Source organism: Liolophura sinensis, chromosome 2, assembly GCF_032854445.1.
Source record: "Liolophura sinensis isolate JHLJ2023 chromosome 2, CUHK_Ljap_v2, whole genome shotgun sequence".
Lineage (NCBI taxonomy): Eukaryota > Metazoa > Mollusca > Polyplacophora > Chitonida > Chitonidae > Liolophura > Liolophura sinensis.
Genome location: NC_088296.1, coordinates 11118840 through 11142274, shown reverse-complemented (window position 1 = coordinate 11142274; position 23435 = coordinate 11118840). Strand labels below are relative to the sequence as shown.

The window sequence follows — 23435 nt, the reverse complement described above, 5'->3', positions numbered from 1 at the left end:
AGACTATACTATAGCGCGTGGAAGTCTGGTTCACATTGAAAACACACTACTATTTTAGGTGTAGACCTCTCAGAATGGAATGTCGATTGATACAGGATGATATTTTTCAATTTTTCTAGGCTATTATAAAATTACCCGTTATCGCCACCACTTCTCGTAGTACTTTCTACGAGACAGATAATTTAAGGCAAAATATATGTCACATGAATAGGACCATTTAAATCTTCAGCGAATACATAAAAAAATTCTCTAGAAATAACTGGGTAACTTGTGACGTGTTTTCTGCAGAAATCACGTAAATTTTATATAAAAAAAACAATACATTAAAATAGCTTTTTGTCATATTAAATCAATTGGAAAATTTAATGCAAGACCAATGACTGCCGATGTTGATTTAAAGTTCCATCCAGAACTATACTAACTAGGTGAATATAAGCGTCATGTCCGACAGTCCGTAAAAGAGTCACTAGAAAGCTGACACCAAAACTAAAGGTTTAATAGTGCGCTGAGTTGAAGTCACTGATGTATTACTCCTCGTTGCAGGTTAAACCCAACCGAAGAACATATGTTTGACAAGGGGAATTCGTGCACATAGGAACTCAGGAGTGTCGCTTACTGTACACTGATGCATGTTTAAGAGTATAAGCAAGCGGGATGGTTCTTGTTGTACAGAAGAAAACGTTACTCTTGTTTTGTTTGGTTTGTTTTTCCACCGGAAATAGCTATATTTATATACAACTTGAATAGAATGATACGCCTCTTTGTTCTTACTGACGGTAATTCATGTTTGTGTTGTATCTGTGATGCTTTAGCCATGCTCTGCCTTGTTTAATATGACTCCAATCACACAAGGGAAACATTACTGAGCGCCACATAAAACGTAGTTCAAATAAACGAAGTGTGTTATAAGAAATCCAGTATACAGGATGACAACTTTGACAGTAGAAACCAAACCACGTAAGTTACAAAAGTAAAAACATATACCCAGCACAATAAGAAACAAAGAAGAGAAGGATCATGCATGCTTGTCTGTTGACTGTGTTTGTTGAATCAAACTTCGGTGGCCCTTCGCTTGGAGATTGTCTGTACACAAATGTCACGCTTGGTCTGCGATACACGGTAATGGGTACGTGCATTAGTAGCGTCAACAATGGGGTTACTGGTAAGTCATACACAGACTACTCCCACTGATCTATTTTCTTTTATAAACCTATGGCAAAGCTAAAGCCGGCGCGGGACTGTGCTGAAACAAACACCGGCCGTTTTGCAAACAAAAAAGGAAGCCTGCTGGGGATCGTCACTAGCGTTGTATTAATAAACCATAAAGTTGCGCAGATTGGAAATATTGATATTATTTCTGATGATACGAATGTGCTGGTTTATGAAATGTATGACATCGACCGTACCACACACAAAACATACTGGACAAATAAAAACATACATAATTATAAATTTACTACATATTGTGGTAAGCTTGGTTTGGTTCAATTAGCGCGTTTAATACAATAAACAAATACAACAGCAACAACATCAACACTCAAGAAGAATGAAAGAATGATTCTGGCTCGACGACTCTTCGGCAGTATAGCAGCCATATCGTGTTGATACAAAATGCAACGCACGCGCCATTTCCAAACACATCCGTTGGCCCCTAGGGACCAGAGGAACCCGCGCGCAGCAACAACAACGCCCCGCTCGAATAAACCGTTGCCGGTAGCAGCAACAAGGCCCGTTGAGACGAAGCAGAGCCATGAGTGCAATAACAATTTTCATCTGACTTCGCACAGTTGGTCACATATTATGTGCGGGTACGAAAAGGTAAATGTTGTTCTTTTACCTCAAGATGTTGGAAATTGACACGCTTAAACACCTGTCGTGCATATAAATTACCATTTTAGTCGATCAGCCGTTATTCTTAGTGAAAGTTATCCCGTCCGAAAATGATGTATGCGCTGGCAATCTGGGTTATTTCGTTGGTTTATAAAGAGACTCTGGGTAAAGTACATTTAAACAGTACACCCAACAGTCTGCCGTTAACATAACCAAAGTATATCTATAGAGTGAATACGTTGTCATGGGAGCATGGTTCCACTAAATAATCAAAGAGCAGTACTTGAGATTACTTTTCACACATTTCACGCAGTAATAAATAAGTAATTGCTACAAAACAGTGCCGTTTCCAACCCCCCCCCCCCCCTTATGTCAGAAGCTGTACTTTACCCACAGGACACTTATTCATTTCAGGACATGCCCAAAAGAAAACAATTGAAAGATTTTGTTGGTCTGTACTACAAACATACCTTTCACATAAATATAGAATGAAACTTTCCAGTTTCAGGGAACGACCAATATCATGACAACAAACACCACAAATCTGAGATGTCTTCAGCCATATAAGATTTTGTGTTCGTTGAGAAACTGTAACCTTTTTGAGCCAATATGGCTACTCACGGACCGTTCCGATTTCTTGGATTAAAACAATCACTCACAGAATAATAACTGTCACATGGAAATGCCACACAGCTAAGAAAGGCCTTACACATGCCTTGGTTATTATCTACTCATTTATCTACTTGACAAAGTATTCTTACAAGTACAATATTTCATTTGCCTAAAAAAATAGTTTCAAATCAAACCGTATGCTTCACTTTGCCTAAAAAGTTGCTTCTCTTCCTTGGGTGTACGCTACACATATTGTATCTGTACTTGGTATGGGCACATTCGTCAATCGTTCTAGATTGCTTTGTGCACCCCTGTTACATTTAATAGCCCATTTAATAGCCAAGCTAATCTAAGTAATCTAGGTCCGAATTTCTAAAGCCTCTCAAGACAAATTTATTTATTTATTTGATTGATGTTTTACGCCGTATTCAAGAATATTTCACTTATACGACGGCGGCCAGCATTAAGGTGGGAGGAAACCGGGCACAGCCCGGGGGAAACCCACGACCATCCGCAGGTTGCTGACAGACCTTCCCACGTACGGCTGGAGACTCAAGTTAAATAACCAATCTCACGTTCAAATGAAAAAACTGTATAGTGATTATTTACTACACGACAACGCACTAACCAAATTTGAGTTATTTCCTGTTCTCAGGGTGTTTTTGTTAAGGGCTTGCAATTAAAGACTTACGTCGTAAGTCGCTTGATAAATACTGGCCCTTGTCCAATATGGATAAGATGCTCACTTGTTTAGTTTCCGTATGATGGACTTGAGCGACTGGAAATCAGGCCGTTCCATGGGGTCCTCCGCCCAGCACCTCCGTATGATCCCCGCCAAATCGTCCGACGGACAATCATCGTCCTTCATGGTGGGCCGGAAATAGGGCTTCACTCCGTTTTTCACTTTCTGGTACACATCTGAAAATTGTTGATAACACAATAGAAGCGATATGATCATAGCCTGAACGGATCACAACAATGCTTATGTCCGCGACAATACCACCGCCTCTGGGAAGGCTGTGCCAAACATGATATTGCGTTAGCCTGACTGCTTCGTGCATTGGGAACTCGATACAGCGATCTGGCAGTACGCGGCTACTGAGGCAGTGACGACATTAGATTTTGCCTGCGGAAGACCAGTTGCACGGCCGAGTTAGCCTCCGATACACTCACCGGGGAAATCAACAAGAGCCATTACAAACGATCGGTAGATATCCCCTATCAGTGGACACCACATCAAGCTACTGTTCAAACGAGTTCTCACAGCAGATGCAAACAGAGCCATGCAAAGCCACCTTCAGGCAATCTTCACATCAGTAAGTGTTTTCACTCACAGCGCTACAGACCTGGCGTTTACACCATGAAAAGGACCCGCAGTACAATTGAAAACAAAGCCGAGCCACAAGTACACAGGCGTGCTGCGCTCAACTAATTGATGATGGAAAAAGAAAAGTTTTTTTATATAAAAAAAATAAAAACCCTAATTGATTTCTCGGCCAATGACCTAGGCCTCCAGACCACGATATTAACGACTAAGTTAACGCATACGATGAGATTTATTTACTGTATGTCATATACAAATTCATGTATACTATCCTTATATTAAACAAACATTAAGTTTCGTACAGTGAATTACTCATAGGCCTAACCGACATGGGTTTTGGTTTGGAATATTTTAAAAGGATTTGACGTGGGTGAGTAGGTTTTAATTTCACGTAGATATGTGGGTTTTTGGTCTGACTTGGATGTGTATTTTTACTTTAGTAGAAATGGATGGGGTTTAATTTGACATGGATGGGTGGGGTTAGGCTTCACAAGGGTGCTCACGGTAGGCTTCAATTTGACATGGACGTGTGGTTGTGCTTAAGTAGCAGATGGTTGATTTTTATTTGATATGGACGGGTGGGTTTTGGTGATGGATTTTATTTTAACATCAATGTGTACTTTATTGTTTAACATGATTAAATGGGTTTTGGTTTGACATGGATGGGTGGGATCTGGTCTGACAAGGACGGGTGGGTTTTGGTTTGACATGGATGGGTGGGATCTGGTCTGACAAGGATGGGTGTGTTTTGGTTTGACGTGGATGGGTGGGATCTGGTTTGACAAGGACAAGTGGGTTTTGGTTTGACATGGATGGGTGGGATCTGGTCTGACAAGGACGGGTGGGTTTTGGTTTGACATAGATGGGTGGGATCTGGTCTGACAAGGACGGGTGGGTTTTGGTTTGATATGGATGGGAAAGCTATGGTGGCACAACCTGCCGGTGGCAAATATGCGTCCTAGTTTGTTAGGCTGATTCTGAGCTGTCACTTTAGAAACAGTTACCCATAGCCTACACAGTGTTGCTATCAACACAATTCCGCTACCCGCATGTAATGTGTCAGTCTCCAGATGTCATTCACACTGCAGCAAGTCAACACCTCGGTCATATTACAAATGATGCTTGTCAGCAAAACAAATGATTTGCATGTTGTGTAGATATTTCTGTTTGGCATTTGCTTCTAGGCTATTCAACAGTTCATCAATACTACATCACACCGCTGTTTCCGGTTAGCAACTGCATCTTATTAAAGCTGTACTTATTGTAAATATTGATATCACAAACTTGTTTATATCTCATGTCAGAATAATTTCTGATGACATTAATTACATCAGCACGAGCAATCATTCTAATTTTTTGTTTTGCTTTAATAAGGTAACGATTATATTAGCCATGGAATTTTCAACACTGGCATGAACTAGGGAGTTATTAAACATGTAGACATAAACTGGGTAGATATAATCACTGAAAAGAGACACATAACAGACATAAACCATGTGGGAAAAGTCCGGCATGCATTAGCCATATAGACATGAATCGGGTGGACATACAATGAGTATACAAAACTAACTGACCAAATGTCGTTCATGCCGCCTTTATGTATAGTAAAATCGTGAACAAATTATTAAAAGACCTATTTAGAAGAAATGAAAGAATAATATTTTCATTTAGTTACGAAACAAAAATACAAATGCTCTTTCTCCACCGTTATAAAATAAGAGTCAGATCCGAATACATGAGCAATGTCGGTGAGAGACTACACTGATGTAAATCCAGGGTAAGAGATTCAAGGCTTAGCAAAGAGAAGTTCCAATCGATACGTTTTCCATTTCTGTGGCCATTATAGTGTTGTTATGTGCTCCCAGGGAGCGATGAAAACGATACAGGTAGTCTCGTTAAGCAAGAGACCCTACACGAGAGGCTATCTGATCTTAAACCGAACATTAAACGTAGACGCCTGACTGTCTATAAATGAGAAGTCAACTGCGCAACCAGAGACCTCGGTCATTCTGAACACACCAGTCGTTCGGAATTTTCGATCCAGGCCTAATGAGTCCAACGCTTCAACAGTCTCAAGTTTAAGGCACGTTGAAGATTTACTAATAGGATGGTTTATCATGGATGGTGAAGAATTTTCATTAGTCAGGAGAACTAAGCCAAACTGATCAATGGGGCCATCATAAAAAATAATAGTTTGGCGATAACCATCCCGCTAAATGATACACTTGAAGGTATGTGAAGAAAGGTTATTTACAGGCCTTTCAGCGCGCATGCGTTAATTCGCACAGAAATTAACGCCACGATGGATGAGGTGTTACATACCCAAAACAATGCAATTTCGGAGGGGGGCTGTTACCCAGTGTAAAATGTCAACTAGTTCGGGTCACCCTTGATCATTTTGTTGTGTGGCCGAGGTCATGGTGCATATTTAGTCTGACTGGCTAATAAAAATAGTCCCCTGGGACACCGCCTCAAGCATAAACTCCCCACAAAACTTCGGCTGACATTCGCCCGAAATCCAGCCGCGGCTATCGGCGTGGTCCGTTAAACTGTTTGATGCAAATTGGATTGAATCAATTACAGGAGAATGTTGCGGAGGAAGACGTCAACCTGACAACCCCCCTTTAAAGTAATTATCGTCTGTTTTGTGGCCGATATAAGCTTATACTAGACCACTGTCGACCAATATATTGCAACTAACACCAATTGCATATTTATTTTTCTTAAACCGATGTGCTCGGGGATTATAGTTCGCTACTTTTTAAGCATTTACCTGAACTGTTAGAATAAAACCCTCACTGGGGTCAATTGACAAGAGGCCGTATTTCACCGGTTGACCATTTGCCAACCATCACACTGTCGTCGCTGCTCTGGTTTGACTCTCTGTGCTGTACGTCTACCATACTGTCGTCGCTACTCTGCTTTTACTCTCTGTACTGTACGTTTTAAATTATATACTAGAATCTGATCCGGCGCTCTAATTGGAATTTCTATCCTGATTTGTAATAATTTGAGAATCTGATGTCGACTCAAACAGCCTTTGTGTTAAAATTAAGATATTAATTTTTTGATTGTGGGGATATTGCGCTTAAATAACGCAGACGGTAAAACACCCTATATCTGCAATCCATCTAAAGCCCTACCATTATGATTCTAACTGTGTAGCAGAACGCTGATTACCAGCAAACACCAAGGCTGTCAGCCAGAACAGAACACGAGCTTGACGTACCTCGCGTCAACTACTGTTCACCGTTAGATATATATATAGAGAGAGAGAGCCTTCAGTATCGATCCATGTCTCCCTATTCCACGAATATTCTTTTAGAACTCCTGGTTCCAAGAGAGAAATCTAGAGCGAAGAACCTGGATGTTATCTTGATCACTCATCACACTGCTATCAGGCGACATTACTGAGAGTGGCTGTCACACTTTGTGCCGAGCACTTCTGTACTATGGTATTCGTGGACGGGCCGTAAACTTCGTTAATGACAAACTGATTTGATCTCCTGGTTATTAATACGAAGGTCACAAAGCTGTCATGTTCTGACCGGGACGCTGAAGATATAGAACAAATAGGGCGGATTTATTTCGACCTGACCTGCTTCGTAATCCGATTACCTCCCTTAAGAGCCTCGACGTTGGTTATTAATTCCGCGGTTCACCGACAGAAAAATAAGACAATGGCAGTGATGGCGGGGATGACACACCAAACGACTACAAGATGGGAATATTTGGGTTCTGTCCCTAGATTAAGCGAAACCTCTTCTCTCACAATGGTGACTAGGATTGTAGCAGGATTAAGGTCACGCGAGCACATTGATTTTCTTAGCTATTTATGTAGTAAATTTATCAACTTTAATCTCACAAATAAAAAATCCCCAATCATTCACGTGATTCCATTCCATGCCACCACATGTAGCTGGCATTTCTTTTATAACACACATAAAAAAAATCAGCCTAGCATGACCATCATGTTGAGCTGTGCTTACTGGAAGTATAATCGTGGCATTTTGTCTCCATGCTAAGCTACAGAGGGTGGGCGGTAACACTGGGAAGAAAAATATCTGTTTTATCCGAAACAGACGTAAAAATCTGATATACTTTAACTAGGTGGAAAATAGCAGAGCAGATATATACTGTATCAACAACCTAATCTGTCAGTGTGTCAGCATTACCCAAGCAGTGCTGATTTACTCCTTAGTTGCGAGACAAATCTTAAACCGAATTGCCTGAATTGCGCATTTGTAACCTTAACCACTGCTGTCTTGCAATGCAGGGCTAGTTTTCCTTGTAATCCTCACCTCAAAGGTGGGAAAGAACGATACACTAGCAGACATGAACAATGGTTTGGCAGGAACGAACAATAGACTAGCAGGAATGAACAATAAACTAGCAGGAATGACCGAGAGACTAGCAGGAACGAACAACAGACTAGCCGGAATGTACAACAGACTAAACATCTTTGGCCGGTAAGAAGTTTGCGTTAACATGCCCCAGTTAAAAGTTAAAGCATTGTGCCTTTTTTATCGTTTATATGCACAGTAGGCCATTTTGTTCATGTAGAAATGGGAAAAGGGTGATTGAGTGAGTGAGTTAGTGAGTGAGTGAGTGCTTGGGATTTAACGTTGAAGTGAGAATAGAACCATCCAATCAATTTCTGAGAGTTTAATATTACACGGACAAAGCAGTTAAATTTTTGAGCGGAAATGCTTTGTGGTTTTCTAAACGGAAAATCAAATGGCGAAATGTTATCTCTCAACAAGCCTCTAACAAGCCTCCCACGTGTTCCTTTATCTTTCTTCCATTTCGCATTCCCCCATTGAATTAGAAACATTCGCCAAGAGAAACAAGGGACAAAGACTACCTTTGGGACAATATTTAAGTTATAACAATCATTGTGAGCTCAAGAGGGGAGCAGTTTAGAGGAATTAAATATTTTCGAACGCAGAAATGAACTGGGATGTTTTTTCCTTTGCTTTACTACGTTTTTTTACGATTTTTCCGTCAAGGCAAAAAATAACTACGGAGAGATGTAAGAATCAGCCACACTAGGAATCTAGCCACACTAGCAGAGTCAGATCTGACTACCTCTTAAGTGTTTCAAGTTGTATTCACAACTTATTTCTCAACACACTATACCTCAATACCGTAGACAGGTGTCCTGTTATCACATTCCATAGGTACTAACATAGAAACATTGTAATCGGATTAGGCCTAAGGGACTTGCAGCCCACATACAGAATACTAGTCTATCGTTCAAAGAAAAATTGATCAATTTTGTAAGTATGTCCACTCTTGGTGTCACAATACGGTGAATGGCTTAGGATATAAAATCTCTATCGGAAGTGCATTGGTAAACCAATACTCGAGTGCTGTATTAAATAAGGAGGTCTTTGGGGACAGGAGTTAATTAGAAGTGCATTAGTAGACCAAGACTCAAATGTTGTATTAAATAAGGAGGTCTCTGGGGACAGGAGTTAATTAGAAGTGCATTAGTAGACCAAGACTCAAATGCTGTATTAAATGAGAAGGTCTTTGGGGACAGGAGTTAATTAGAAGTGCATTAGTAGACCAAGACTCAAATGCTGTATTAAATAAGGAGGTCTTTGGGGACAGGAGTTAATTAGAAGTGCATTAGTAGACCAAGACTCAAATGCTGTGTTAAATAAGGAGGTCTTTGGGGACAGGAGTTAATTAGAAGTGCATTAGTAGACCAAGACTCAAATGCTGTATTAAATAAGGAGGTCTTTGGGGACAGGAGTTAATTAGAAGTGCATTAGTAGACCAAGACTCAAATGCTGTGTTAAATAAGGAGGTCTTTGGGGACAGCAGTTAATTAGAAGTGCATTAGTAGACCAAGACTCAAATGCTGTATTAAATAAGGAGGTCTTTGGGGACAGGAGTTAATTAGAAGTGCATTAGTAGACCAAGACTCAAATGCTGTATTAAATAAGGAGGTCTTTGGGGACAGGAGTTAATTAGAAGTGCATTGGTAGACCAAGACTCAAATGCTGTGTTAAATAAGGAAGTCTTTGGGGACAGGAGTTAATTAGAAGTGCATTAGTAGACCAAGACTCAAATGCTGTATTAAATAAGGAGGTCTTTGGGGACAGGAGTTAATTAGAAGTGCATTAGTAGACCAAGACTCAAATGTTGTATTAAATGAGAAGGTCTTTGGGGACTAGTGAAATTAACTCTTTGGTTGCTTGGTGATTGAGATATTAGCGTGTGTCAATCCATCGATGGGACTGATTCACACTAAAACGGTATGGGCGTCAACGAAATCTGCATATTTCACGTTATTTCTTATCTAATTTACAAGAGAATAAAAAGATTAAAATCTTCTAGAGGGCCCAACAAGCTCTAAAACTTAAAACCAATCATTTTCCATTGGATTAAACCAAGTTGTATTCCACCTTTACACCTGATCTTCATCAAAAATATTCTTGTATGTCTCGCTAACTACCAATTAAATAAAAAATAAATCTTTTCTTCAAAAAGCTGCCTAATTTTTAAGCCGAACATCTTTAAAAAATGAAAGGTATCTTCTGATCGGAAAACCAACAGAACTGTTGGTTATAATCAATAGCTCTGATGGACGGGAAACTTGTGGATGACAGAGTTGTGTCCCCTTAGATTTGTGATGTTTTCTTTTTCTTGCAGTTGTGATTTGATCACCTTTCTTAAATTACACAACTTATACTTGATTTACGGAAGCGTGGACTTAACAATCTGGACTGTTACTATTCTCAGGTTTAATCAACAGCAAACAAATATTGCATTAGCGTAATAAAAAAATATTTCCAGCGCATGAGATGTCTAATGTTAAACACAAAATAAATTGTTCTGTTTACGGAGGTAATGCCCGAACTACGGGGACACGAAATGATCCTATCGATTTTAAATTACGACATGCAAATTAACAGCTAAAACTGAATTAAAATTCTGCACATCACATTACACAAAATGCTGTAAAAATAAAAGAATAATACTCGTATCTGTTTTTAGCAATATACGTTGCAAAGTACTACCACCTGGTCAAATTGTATATTTTTCATTTCTTCAATCTTTTGTATTACGGCCGATTTTATTAAACCATATACACCTTTTACACAGAAAAACACTGCATTACACATTCAATTATTTCTCTTAGAAAATATACAAAATACCATTTCACGCACCTTGAGGCCCCAGGTCGCTGTATTCTAAATAAAAGACACCACATCTGTAAACAATCTCCTGACAGATGATGGCGAAACTGTAGACGTCCCCTTTCTGAGTGCCCTCTGGTGGCCGATTGTGCATGCGCAGTAGCTCTGGTGAAGTCCACAGTTTACCTGCAACGGCAAAGTGCATTTTAGACTTCTGGGTTGCTGTTTCGGGGAAACAACATTGCGCCATTAGTGATTAGGCTTAGTGTGTATAAGTGCAGGTGCATCGCACGGGTTCGGATGAATGAATGGATATGGCTTAACGCCCCATCGGCAATATTTCAGTCATACCGTCGCGACGCTAGGGTCAGAGTGTCTAATGCTGATAGATAGTGGTGCAAAGCAAGCGAAGGGTTTGGCGCATGCGCTATTAGGAGTATGTGGTCATATATGATGTGATCATGGGGTGCTGAAAAGGGTTGAGAGAGTGGTTGATTTTGCGTAAAACGTGTTATGTTGCACCATGCTACATGTATATCGATGTATAATGCAACAAATGGCTCAGGTTAGGTCAAAAGGCGGTCGAGTTACACATGTAAAGAGCACGTCAAAGGCCGTTAATATTGTCGAGTTACAAATGTAAAGAGCACGTCAACGACCATTAATATTGTCGAGTTACAATTATAATGAGCACGTTTAAAGGTCGTTAATATTGTCGAGTTACAAATGTAATGTAAAATGACTAATAGTTAAGAACGCAGATTCAACTAAGGATACTAAATGGAAAGAAGTGTTTCTCTTTCTGCTTTAAAGTAAACCGGTTTAACCCTATAATAAAAAAAAGCTTATTATAAACATGACTTGAAAACTTGAAAGTGTATTGTTATAATAAACAAATTCTTACTGTTATAATATGCAAATGTATTCATATCGGAGTCGTCGTCAAAGTCACGGATAGAATGGAGGCCGAAGTCAGTGATTTTCAGCACAAACCGGCTGTCCACCACACAATTCGTACTCTTCAGATTGCCGTGACTTCTCACTTCACTGCTGTGGAGGTAAGCCATACCCTGTGGAGGAAGCAAATACAGGAATTCGTTTAAGCGATTGAGGTATAACGCTGTGCACAAGAACATTGGAATGTGACCAAGTTTTCAGCACAGGGAAACTCGGAAGTTCGAAGAAACCTTGTGTAAGTACCTGCCGAACTTTCCCATGTGTGACGAACAGAATCTCATCCACAACGCATCCTCAAGGCGCAGGACACTTTCATCGAATGGAAGCCATCTTCAGAGAAAGTCATTCAGCAATGTCAAAACGGCCTTGATAACCATGTGCGCCAAAAGTGCATCAAAAGCATTCCTTGTAAGATTTATTTATTTGATTGGTGTTTTACGCCGTACTCAAGAATACTTCACTTATACGACGGCGCCCAGCATTATGGTGATGGGAAGTCAGGCAAAGCCTGGGCAAGCCCACGACCATCCGTAGGTTGCTGCAGAACCTTCACAAGTAAAGCCGGAGAGGAAACCAACATGAGCTGGACTTGAACTCACATCAACCGCAATAGTGAGAGACTCCTGGGTCATTACGCTGCACTAACGCGCTAACCAACTGAGCCACGGAGGCCCCGATTCCTTGTACGAGGCTAGGGATTTGAGAAGTGTTTAATACGTCATGGCGATAACGCAAGCAACTTTACCGATCGACCACTATCAGTACTGTAGTACACACCAGTGAATCATTTGGTTATCAACTTCAGGGTACCGTAGGTTGAAAGGTTCTTGGATGTAACCAGGGACGTATCTAGTTACGACCAAAAACCAATGGAAAGAGGAACACTTATGCCTTAACAACAATACGATATCTAGGTCAAGTTCGGAATATGCTCCACAGGAATTATTTTTTTGGTCCCGACCTGACACAGGTTCATGTCAGATGAGAGTATTCTAAAGCTGAGTTAGATCCAGTATAACATGTGATCAGTTTTCTACCATAACTACTTAGATAAAATCTAACTGGTAATATCTTAACCAGTTCCTAACATCTCCTCAATTCGGTGGAGTTGGGTGTAGTATGTCCTAGGGTTGGCCAATCATGTATACGCCACTTACCCTAACGATGTCCTGCATAAGAGAGTATCGGAACATCCAATCCAACTTTATCTGTTCATTTTCCAAAACATCCTGAAAAAACAAAAATGTCAAAATCATTAACACTCATATTTACTCAAGACAAATTGAATGGGATTGAGAAGTACTGATCATCGTCTCTCGACGAACTCATAGCATGGTTGTCTCCCTTTCATCATGAGCACTACACATTTTCAGTCCAGGTACATTTCTGTGCAATTGCTCCACATTCCCCATACTTTCTTTATCATATCTTTATTTTATCGCATATCGCATTTTCAGTGGGCAATTGTTTTCAGGAAGCACACAGGCTCTCCGTAAGCTCTCTGCAAAGCTATGGCAGAATTTAAATGTGTGTTTTTTTTCTGCATTGATAAAATTCCAATGCCCATAATACCCGATTCGGTAAGAAATCAAACAAGGAGTACGAATACTTTTAACCACGTTATCATATCACACTTCGTTTCCAACACCACAGCAAAAATGTACGTCTTTGTACATAAAGTTGCGAATCAAAGATAAGTACACACATGCTTCATATAACGGAGCGATATTGTGGTGAAGCGATCATCACGCTTCAGAGTGAAATTTTCTTGTTATCAGGTAGAATTGTGTGCACGTTTCAACCCTGTCATATTAAAAAACGAGGAAAAATCATGTGGAGACGTGGGTTTCCGTTTTACATGATTGGTACTCCAACTGTCCTTATATTCCGATGTACATCGTTCTGTCTTACCTGTAAACTACCTTTCTGGCAGTATTCGGTCAAAACGCATTGGTTTGGTGGGTCGATATTGGCTCCTATAAACCGACACAGGTGGTCGTTCTGTAAATCCTTAATCTGGAAAGGTGAGAAAGAAACCATACATGTATCATCGCTTTCTCGCCGCCTCGCAGCCTTGCTACCTTCACCTTCGTAATGTGGGGTAAAGTGGCGAGACTAATTTCTCTTCATTACTTCGCTCATCTATTGGAACTACATTTCAGCGCTGCTCTGTGCATTTTCTAACAAAAAATAACCTCTGTAAGCCTCTTTATGACAGGAATCTTTGGTTTCACTAAACAAAAAAAAACTACAACACCTTTATGGTGTTAACATGTATTTTCCCCATATGCAGTAGTACGAAGTCACATGCAATTATTTGGTTCACAAATGTTACCGTAACACCATGGGAATAAAATCTGAGCTGAAAATTGTACCGCATAAAACGGAGACGCTTAAGATAACGATTTGATGCGCGTGCGCATGAAGCCAGTTGTATGAAGGATAAAATACCTCAGCCGAGCACGTGACTTTCCTTTATCGGTATGCGGCAACATAATGTAAAAATGTCAAGTCTATACTGGCGACCGTTATACTCTTTGTTTGCTATCAGTTTGTATCATCTTCTTGAATCGCTTTGTTTGATCTTATTGACAAATAGGAAAGGTTTCTCAGATGTTAGTGTGCAGACTTTTCACCGTATCCGGCACATCTATTTAATCTACACACTACAATAACCACTGTAATTTGGATTAACCCTATGAGTGCGTGCTTGATTAAATCAATAAGGCCGATGCCAACGCCGACGGCAATGCCAACGCCAACAGTCTGTTATGACAAGCTCGGCCTGTACTTGTAATGGACCAGAGGTAGATCACATGGTATGCATGTACTTGTCCCAATAGAGGTATTATCGAAAACAGAGTGACGCATCTGTAATTTCAGCTATTATTTTAACAACCAAAGACATGTACCTTTAAACAGTACAAATATCGACACAGACTGTTAGACCTTACAACGACCTAGTACAAGAAAAAAATATATGTGATGTCGTTTTAGGGAAAGGTAAATTAGAACGCTTTTGTACGTATGTCTAGAAAGGGACATGTCAACCTCATGTAGTCTACCCATGCAAAAGCGTAAGTCAGGTGAATTTACAATATTTAAGAACAAAAGTATGTCCCTGTGTCAATACCTGCGTCAAATGGACAATCGTGAGCTTATTCCAACTAAAGCAGGCAAATTAATTGTAAAAAAAAAATCAAATTAGACTTTTTTTGATGTAATCGCGAGGCATACATCGTCCAGCGGCACATCTCGTTTTCATCAGTGTCATCAGATCCACTTTGATCGTCAACCATAAGCATGCCCCTAGTACAATGACGCTGATCCATCTTTGTGGGGGTAATTAGGGAAACTGAGAACAGCGAAAAGGCTGTGAGTATTTCCATCATCAAAGGGAGCGGGCGATGTACGCATTGCAGTCCAGTGTGTGTGGATGATCATCGATTTTGTTCAAATCTGGGACAGGTGACCCGTTTAAGGGCTAAACAAGGTACACGTCTGACAGGTAAAAAAAATGAGGATATAAAATACAATACGGTTCCATGCAATTCACTGAGGCAATGCGTGAAAGAGGCTGTATCCACAAGATAGCCATATGTAGTATGTCTCAGTTGTATTTGGTATGTCTCAGTTGTATTTAGTTTCTCTCAGTTGCATATAGTATAGAGCAGTTTTGTAACGTATGTGTCAATAGAATGCAGTGTGTCTCAGTTGTGTGTGGTGTCTCAGCTGTGTGTAATACCCCTGTTGCATGTAGTATGTCACCGTTGCATGTAGTCTCAGTTGTATCTAGTATCTCTCACTTGTATGTAGTATGTCTCTGTTGTATGCAGTATGTCACAGTTGTAGGTAGTATCTCTCACTTGTATTTAGTATGTCCCTGTTGTATGCAATATGTCTCAGTTGTAGGTAGTAAGTCTCAGCTGTATGTAGTATGTCTCTGTTGTATGTAGTATGTCACAGTTGTAGGTAGTATCTCTCACTTGTATTTAGTATGTCTCTGCTGAATGTAGTATGTCACAGTTGTAGGTAGTATCTCTCACTTGTATTTAGTATGTCTCTGTTGTATGTAGTATGTCACAGTTGTAGGTAGTAAGTCTCAGCTGTATGTAGTATGTCTCTGTTGTATGTAGTATGTCACAGTTGTAGGTAGTATCTCTTACTTGTAGTTAGTATGTCTCTGTTGTATGCAGTATGTATCAGTTGTAGGTAGTAAGTCTCAGCTGTATGTAGTATGTCTCTGTTGTATGTAGTATGTCACAGTTGTAGGTGGTATCTCTCACTTGTATTTAGTATGTCTCTGTTGTATGCAGTATGTCTCAGTTGTTAGTAGTATCTCTCACTTGTATTTAGTATGTCTCTGTTGTATGCAGTATGTCTCAGTTGTAAATAGTAAGTCTCAGCTGTATGTGGTATGTCTCTGTTGTATGTAGTATGTCACAGTTGTAGGTAGTATCTCTCACTTGTATTTAGTATGTCTCTGCTGTATGTAGTATGTCACAGTTGTAGGTAGTATCTCTCTCTTGTATTAAGTATGTCTCTGTTGTATACAGTATGTCACAGTTGTAAGTAGGAAGTCTCAGCTGTATGTGGTATGTCTCTGTTGTATGTAGTATGTCACAGTTGTAGGTAGTATCTCTCACTTGTATTTAGTAGTATGTCTCTGCTGTATGTAGTATGTCACAGTTGTAGGTAGTATCTCTCACTTGCATTTAGTATGTCTCTGTTGTATGCAGTATGTAACAGTTGTAAGTAGGAAGTCTCAGCTGTATGTGGTATGTCTCTGTTGTATGTAGTATGTCACAGTTGTAGGTAGTATCTCTCACTTGTATTTAGTATGTCTCTGCTGTATGTAGTATGTCACAGTTGTAGGTAGTATCTCTCACTTGTATTTAGTATGTCTCTGTTGTATGCAGTATGTCACAGTTGTAGGTAGTATCTCTCACTTGTATTTAGTATGTCTCTGCTGTATGTAGTATGTCAAAGTTGTAGGTAGTATCTCTCACTTGTATTTAGTATGTCTCTGTTGTATGCAGTATGTCTCAGTTGTAAGTAGTAAGTCTCAGCTGTATGTGGTATGTCTCTGTTGTATGTAGTATGTCACAGTTGTAGGTAGTATCTCTCACTTGTATTTAGTATGTCTCTGCTGTATGTAGTATGTCACAGTTGTAGGTAGTATCTCTCACTTGTATTTAGTATGTCTCTGTTGTATGCAGTATGTCTCAGTTGTAGGTAGTATCTCTCACTTGTATTTAGTATGTCTCTGTTGTATGCAGTATGTCTCAGTTGTAAATAGTAAGTCTCAGCTGTATGTGGTATGTCTCTGTTGTATGTAGTATGTCACAGTTGTAGGTAGTATCTCTCACTTGTATTTAGTATGTCTCTGCTGTATGTAGTATGTCACAGTTGTAGGTAGTATCTCTCACTTGTATTTAGTATGTCTCTGTTGTATGCACTATGTTACAGTTGTAAGTAGGAAGTCTCAGCTGTATGTGGTATGTCTCTGTTGTATGTAGTATGTCACAGTTGTATGTAGTATCTCTCACTTGTATTTAGTATGTCTCTGCTGTATGTAGTATGTCACCGTTGCATGTAGTCTCAGTTGTAGGTAGTATCTCTCAGTTGTAGGTAGTATCTCTCAGTTGTAGGTAGTATCTCTCAGTTGTAGGTAGTATCTCTCAGTTGTAGGTAGTATGTCTCTGTTGTATGTAGTTTGTCACAGTTGTAGGTAGTATCTCTCACTTGTATTTAGTATGTCTGCTGTATGTAGTATGTCACAGTTGTAGGTAGTATCTCTCACTTGTATGTGGTAAGTCTCAGCTGTATGTAGTATGTCTCTGCTGTATGTAGTATGTCTCTGCTGTATGTAGTATGTCACAGTTGTAGATAGTATCTCAGTTGTAGGTAGTAAGTCTCAGTTGTATGTAGTATGCCTCAGTTGCATGTGGTATGTCTCTGTTGTATGTAGTATCTCTCAGTTGTAGGTAGTATCTCTCACTTGTATGTGGTAAGTCTCAGCTGTATGTAGTATGTCTCTGCTGTATGTAGTATGTCTCTGCTGTATGTAGTATGTCACAGTTGTAGATAGTATCTCAGTTGTAGGTAGTAAGTTTCAGTTGTATGTAGTATCTTTCAGTTATACGACGGCGGCCAGTATTATGGTGGGTGGAAACCGGGGAGGCCAGGGGAAACCCATAACCATCCGCAGGTTACTGGCAGACCTTCCCACGTACGGCCGGAGAGGAGGCCAGAATGAGCTCGACTTGAGCTCATAGCGACCGCATAGTTTATTTGAACCTCACATTACTACAAGCCACCCATGACCATCCGCACCTTGCTGGTAGACCTTCCCACGCACTCGAGGCTTTAACTCCGACCTCTAAAAATTTAGGTGGAGCCAGGAACTGACTAAATATGTAATCATATTATCTTCCATTTGGATGTACTATGTATTATTCGCCAATTGTATCGAATTCGGAAAAGAGTTATTATAATTGTATACAACATTTCGGCGTCGATTCCCTATGGTAAAGAGAAACTGTGTTGCAAAATCCGATTGTCCAGTCAGCGTGCAGGACGGAATTCATTGCATTCCCTAGTGGTTTTCTGCTCATGCGCAGACTGGAGTAAACGACCTCGACGGTAACTCTTAGCGTGTATACCTAACTAGGTTGGATCCCATCGAGCAATCCAGACAAATCAAAACTGTTTAATATTCACAGCTTTTATTCTATGGCTTTCCATATTTTTTTTCGGCAAGGCTGAATTCAATTCACTAGCAATTTCCTGTTTCTTCCTCCATCGTGTAAAATATGCTCTTCCCGTTCTTTCCGGACAAAGAGTGAGTAAATTCATTTTACGTCATTTCTGTGGCTTTGGGGAAAAATCGCCAATGCATACAAATAGAAAGATTAGATATCCTAAAAAAAATGAACAATAAGAATCTAAGTTTGTTTGATGGGGGTTGAACATTTTCAATTTCTTTTTATGCAAATTGTGTTCGCCTTTGTTGAAATTCATGGAGTATCTCTTTATACACAGCGCATACATGTACAAACTAAAAGTGGAACTCATAAAGAAGGTAAGAAAACTAAAAAACACGTCTAAAATGAATATCACATATTAAAACAGCAATAAGTAATATTTTAGACAGTGAAAATGAGACTGTTGATTGTTTCCTGCCAAAACATTATGCAGTGTAAATTACATACAATCTGAAAATGTTTCAAAGTGTTATCCGTCTGAAATATGGATAGGCAGACAGTTAAAGTGCTGGCTGTCCGCGCCTCTGATAACCTTGACCAATATCATTATGCTATTTATGTAACACGCGGGTCAGTAGCTTGCCAGTGGTCAGTGGTTTATCCCGGGCAACCCCGTTTCTTTAACCCGTAAAACTGACAGCCATCGCGCAAGTCAAACCTCCTTGAGCGTGGCGTAGCACAGCAACCTGTACAAAAAATGTAACTCTACGGACATATAGCTACTGTGGTTTGACTCGTTTTGCTCACGCTTGTTGCAGTCTGCGAAGTAGGCTGCCTGGGTATAAGTATCAGTATATTATCTGCAATAAGAAAGCCTTTGTCAAACAAATACGTGTATATACGGTACGTTATCATCTATGACTATTGTCACAAATTGAACAACCTTACTAAAAACGGGGCTGATTACTCTTCCACAGCTCATTAGGCACTCCTCTCCTCCCCTTCACACTTCTGCCCGTGTAAAAAAAAACCGCCCGCGCACTTATCAACCAGGCGAACTGCCCTCAACGGGGTTTTGCAAACACGAATAGCAATATTTTGAAGCTACGGCAACCAAAAAAAAAGCAGTTTTTCAACAAAGTGCACCTTTCGCGTTCAAGTCCTTTAATCCAACACCTCTCCTAGTGTCACAACTCAGCGAGATTTTGTGAACACGAATAGCATTATTTTAAAGCTATGGAAGCCTAGAAAAGCCCGGTTTTTCTTCGCAATGTGCAGCTTTCGTGTTCAACATAAGACCTTTCATCTAAGACATAACTGAACAAAGGGGAAATCAAATTACATGTTCGTCTCTTTCTAAATTCCACACTGTAACAGTCGGTTCACACACACCTGCTTTTGGACGCATACGCGTAATCGGAGATTGACCTACTTCCGGAGGACTCCGGAGCAGTCCGCCAACTCCTAGGGCAATGGTCGGTTAAAATTCCCCATGTGTTGCTCAAAACATTTAGCCATCATCAGGCAGCTTCCTGTTTCAGTTTAAGCATAGACTGAGGAAACGTTCACGGAGCAACTAAAGTTGCTATCTTGAGGGAACATTTCAAAGGGCATATTACTAATATGTTCAAACTGGTAAACCTATTTAGCCAGAGCTCCGAACTGCCATAGGTCAGTTGGATAAACCTACAATCCTATTTGCCTTCTGTAAGGAAACCTGTTTTGTGCCATCGGCCTCATCCGGTTCAAAGGAATAGCGACTTACAGTGGGGTTTATATTAAGTACGGAGTAACAGGTACAGAAATCCATCATTACATCTCGCGACAAATGCTATTTTTTCCCCTGCATAATTGTATTGCAAGAAAAACCAGGTTACATCTATGATACACACCTTCATTTTAGCGACGTTGTTCAGAAATGGGTTTTTTTTTCTGTAAAAGGAGCCGTGCTTTTAATCACTTTTGTCCACAATCATAGAAAATTGAGGCTTATTATAAGAGCGTTAAGTATCAGAAATTCGAAACACACCAATCTTTGAGCAAACTGGTAGGAATACCTAACACATATGACCATTGAATAGGTGTTACTGAAAATACCTTTCTATCCCAGAAATTCAACTAAAGTTAAGATTACGAATTATTTTAGATAGCAGGGTTGTCGAGGTCTTGGTGCCAGTTATATTCAATGAAAAATGACACTTACCTTTGGACAATATTTCATTTTTGCTCTTTTTGTCTAAGAAGTACACGAATTGTGTTCCTTATAGCTTATCTCGAAATTGCTTAGGTTTCAGTCAATGACTGAACGCCTCCGGAGTGTTATATCAACATTGTGACAACACGTGATGATGGGAAGGTTGAAGAAGGTGCTGAGAAGAGTATTAACTCTTGGACATCCGAAGCTTCATGGTTTTGAAACACATGGTGCGAAAGCCGCTGAATCTGTTGTACCGCACACAATTGAAATCGACAAATGCAAGACGTAGAACAAACACAAGGCTAGTTTAATTTAATCTAATACAGAAAAATCTTGTTAACATGGATTTAGATCAATGAGCAACCCGGTCCAGTATGGCTATTGATTTACCCCAAACAGGCCATCGTTTTTTTTCCCCCTCAACTGCTCTTTCCAAATGTTACACACCGCATCATGTTTAAAATGAAATAAGGCAATTTTTGATGTACAATGCAGTGGCTAGCAATGTGCATGTCGGTACCGTTAAATGTTATATTGCGTCAATATTGAACTCCTGAGTTTAGAATGCCAGTTTCTGGTTTCTGTTGTATAACCTCAGCCCACATTTGTCAAGGCAAGGCAGCCGGCACTACCACTCCCCAAATCCAATCTATTATTAAGCCAACTATTCTGGATTGTATAAAAATGGTACCGTGAGGACGTCAACTACCTTTATTTATGTATTACTTGAGACAAATTGGGTCATCACGAGATTCGATTCATTGGCCAGGCGTGAGGATACAATCGCTAACCGAATTACTCAATAGCCGCGAGACATTCCGCACTAAGAATACAAACCCCTTATGCATTGCTTACCCGTTTTATCTCCATTAGTAACGGCTTGTTGATGTTGAAACTGGTCCTGTTGATTCTCTTGATGGCGACGATCGTTCCCTGGAGAAGACAAAAAAAGGGAGATGTCAACACGTAATTTTGACGAATGTAAAAACCGCATGACTGCGCATGCTCATGTCTCATGTGATCCTATATCATGCTGGTATCGGGTTCTCTGGAAACGTACATGTTCTCAAATCTCGCAAAGCAGGATAACTCTCCACCTGGGTGGAACTAACTGAGCAGAATGACTCTTAGAGCACATGCTAAGTAGACGCAAAATGCTGTAGTTACGATGTTGATTAGCAAAATGATTACATTCAATCAAATATCCTTAAAAGTGGGACCCCTATGAAAAAACTTGGTAAATTAATTCTATAAAGGTTTATTCAGAATAGATTATTCTGAGATTATTGCTTTCGAACTGAAATGAAAAAAAGGAAAATTGACGAATGTTAACCGAACTGGGTACTAAAGATGAGAGAAATAAGAAGTAGAAAAATAATAAAACGTGCCCTACCATTGAACGATTGTCGGTGTGTAGGTGGTGATTAACAGGTCAACACTATAGGCCTAAGGAAACTGCCTTGTTTTCGATCCCGAGGTCGCAGGCTCGAATCCAGTTCATGCGGGTTTGATCGCACAGCATGTCATGGAGTTTGTTAAAGCAAAGATTTTCGCAGCGCACTGGCAAATTTTTCCAAGCCACGTGATTGAAAAGTTTAAATATGATTGGACAGAAGGCTGTATTGCTATACTTTTTGTCAGAAAATGAATGAAGCTTTGAAGACCATAAATTGCATAATGGGAACAACATTTCCTAACGTTTGCCATTGTCCTGATATCGGACGCGCTCATTTTGGTTTGAAAATCCGAAGTCCTTTTGCGCGCATTAACATATCAAAAAGCCTTAGAATCGCAGCTTATTTACAAAGAATACTTAGTATTCCGACGGCAAACCGGCCAGGGGACTGTCACACGGAATACTCCCTTCAACTCAAGAGACACATTATCACTTAAGAACGTGATTGGAATATGATCCTTCCATCAAGCTCACTTCAGATACTCCGTTTAGACGACTTCAAAATCCATCATGAAGTCAAGCAAGTGCGCCCAGCCATCAATCATAACATTAGGTGGTATATCTCAGTATTGTTCTAACAAGCAACCGAAATGAATTTTTCAGTCTTATATTTTCTCCGTGGAATAATACCAAAATCTTTGACATTTTAGCACGTTGTCCCTGGATAAAGTTTGCAGACACTAGCGCGCTTTGGGTTCTTTAATGGCTCTTCAAATATTTCCTAAGGGAATCAAAGTTACGTCTTCGACATTTTTGAAGCTTTTGCTTTGATTAGTACTGCGAATGCAGAGTGGGGAAATCCGGTAAGGTTCTTTTTAGAAATTCAATGTTTTCCCTCCTCGTACATATACCATGGACTATTGACATTTACTGTTTACATTACAAAGTTACATAGTTTAATAGTTATATTTAGGAAACTATTTCTATCTTTGTGAATGCGACTGTTTCGTGCATGAATTAACCATGTGACTTTAGTACATGGCGTTTAGAATATCTCGTAGCACAGATATAATTAAGTGCAGAGCAGAATCAAATAAAATGTCTACCTGAGACATATAGAGCATAAAGATGTATACCATTGTACACATACTGTCCGTTGAATTAAAAAGTTAGTTAAACACATTGTGTTCTTAAACAAAAAGACAGCGATAATCTTGGAGGAAGCACACTGAAGAGACTTAATTGCTCACATGAGGGATTA

General features: G+C 39.8%; 1 protein-coding gene across 1 annotated transcript in view; it reads right to left on the bottom strand.

Annotated features, from left to right (window-relative positions):
• LOC135462723 (atrial natriuretic peptide receptor 1-like) overlaps positions 1 to 23435 on the bottom strand; it is a 398590-nt gene that overhangs the window by 10135 nt on the left and 365020 nt on the right. The window contains 6 exon segments of the mRNA XM_064739947.1: positions 3189 to 3360; positions 10948 to 11103; positions 11822 to 11987; positions 13032 to 13103; positions 13786 to 13890; positions 21634 to 21711. Coding sequence (XP_064596017.1) covers positions 3189 to 3360; positions 10948 to 11103; positions 11822 to 11987; positions 13032 to 13103; positions 13786 to 13890; positions 21634 to 21711 — 749 coding nt within the window.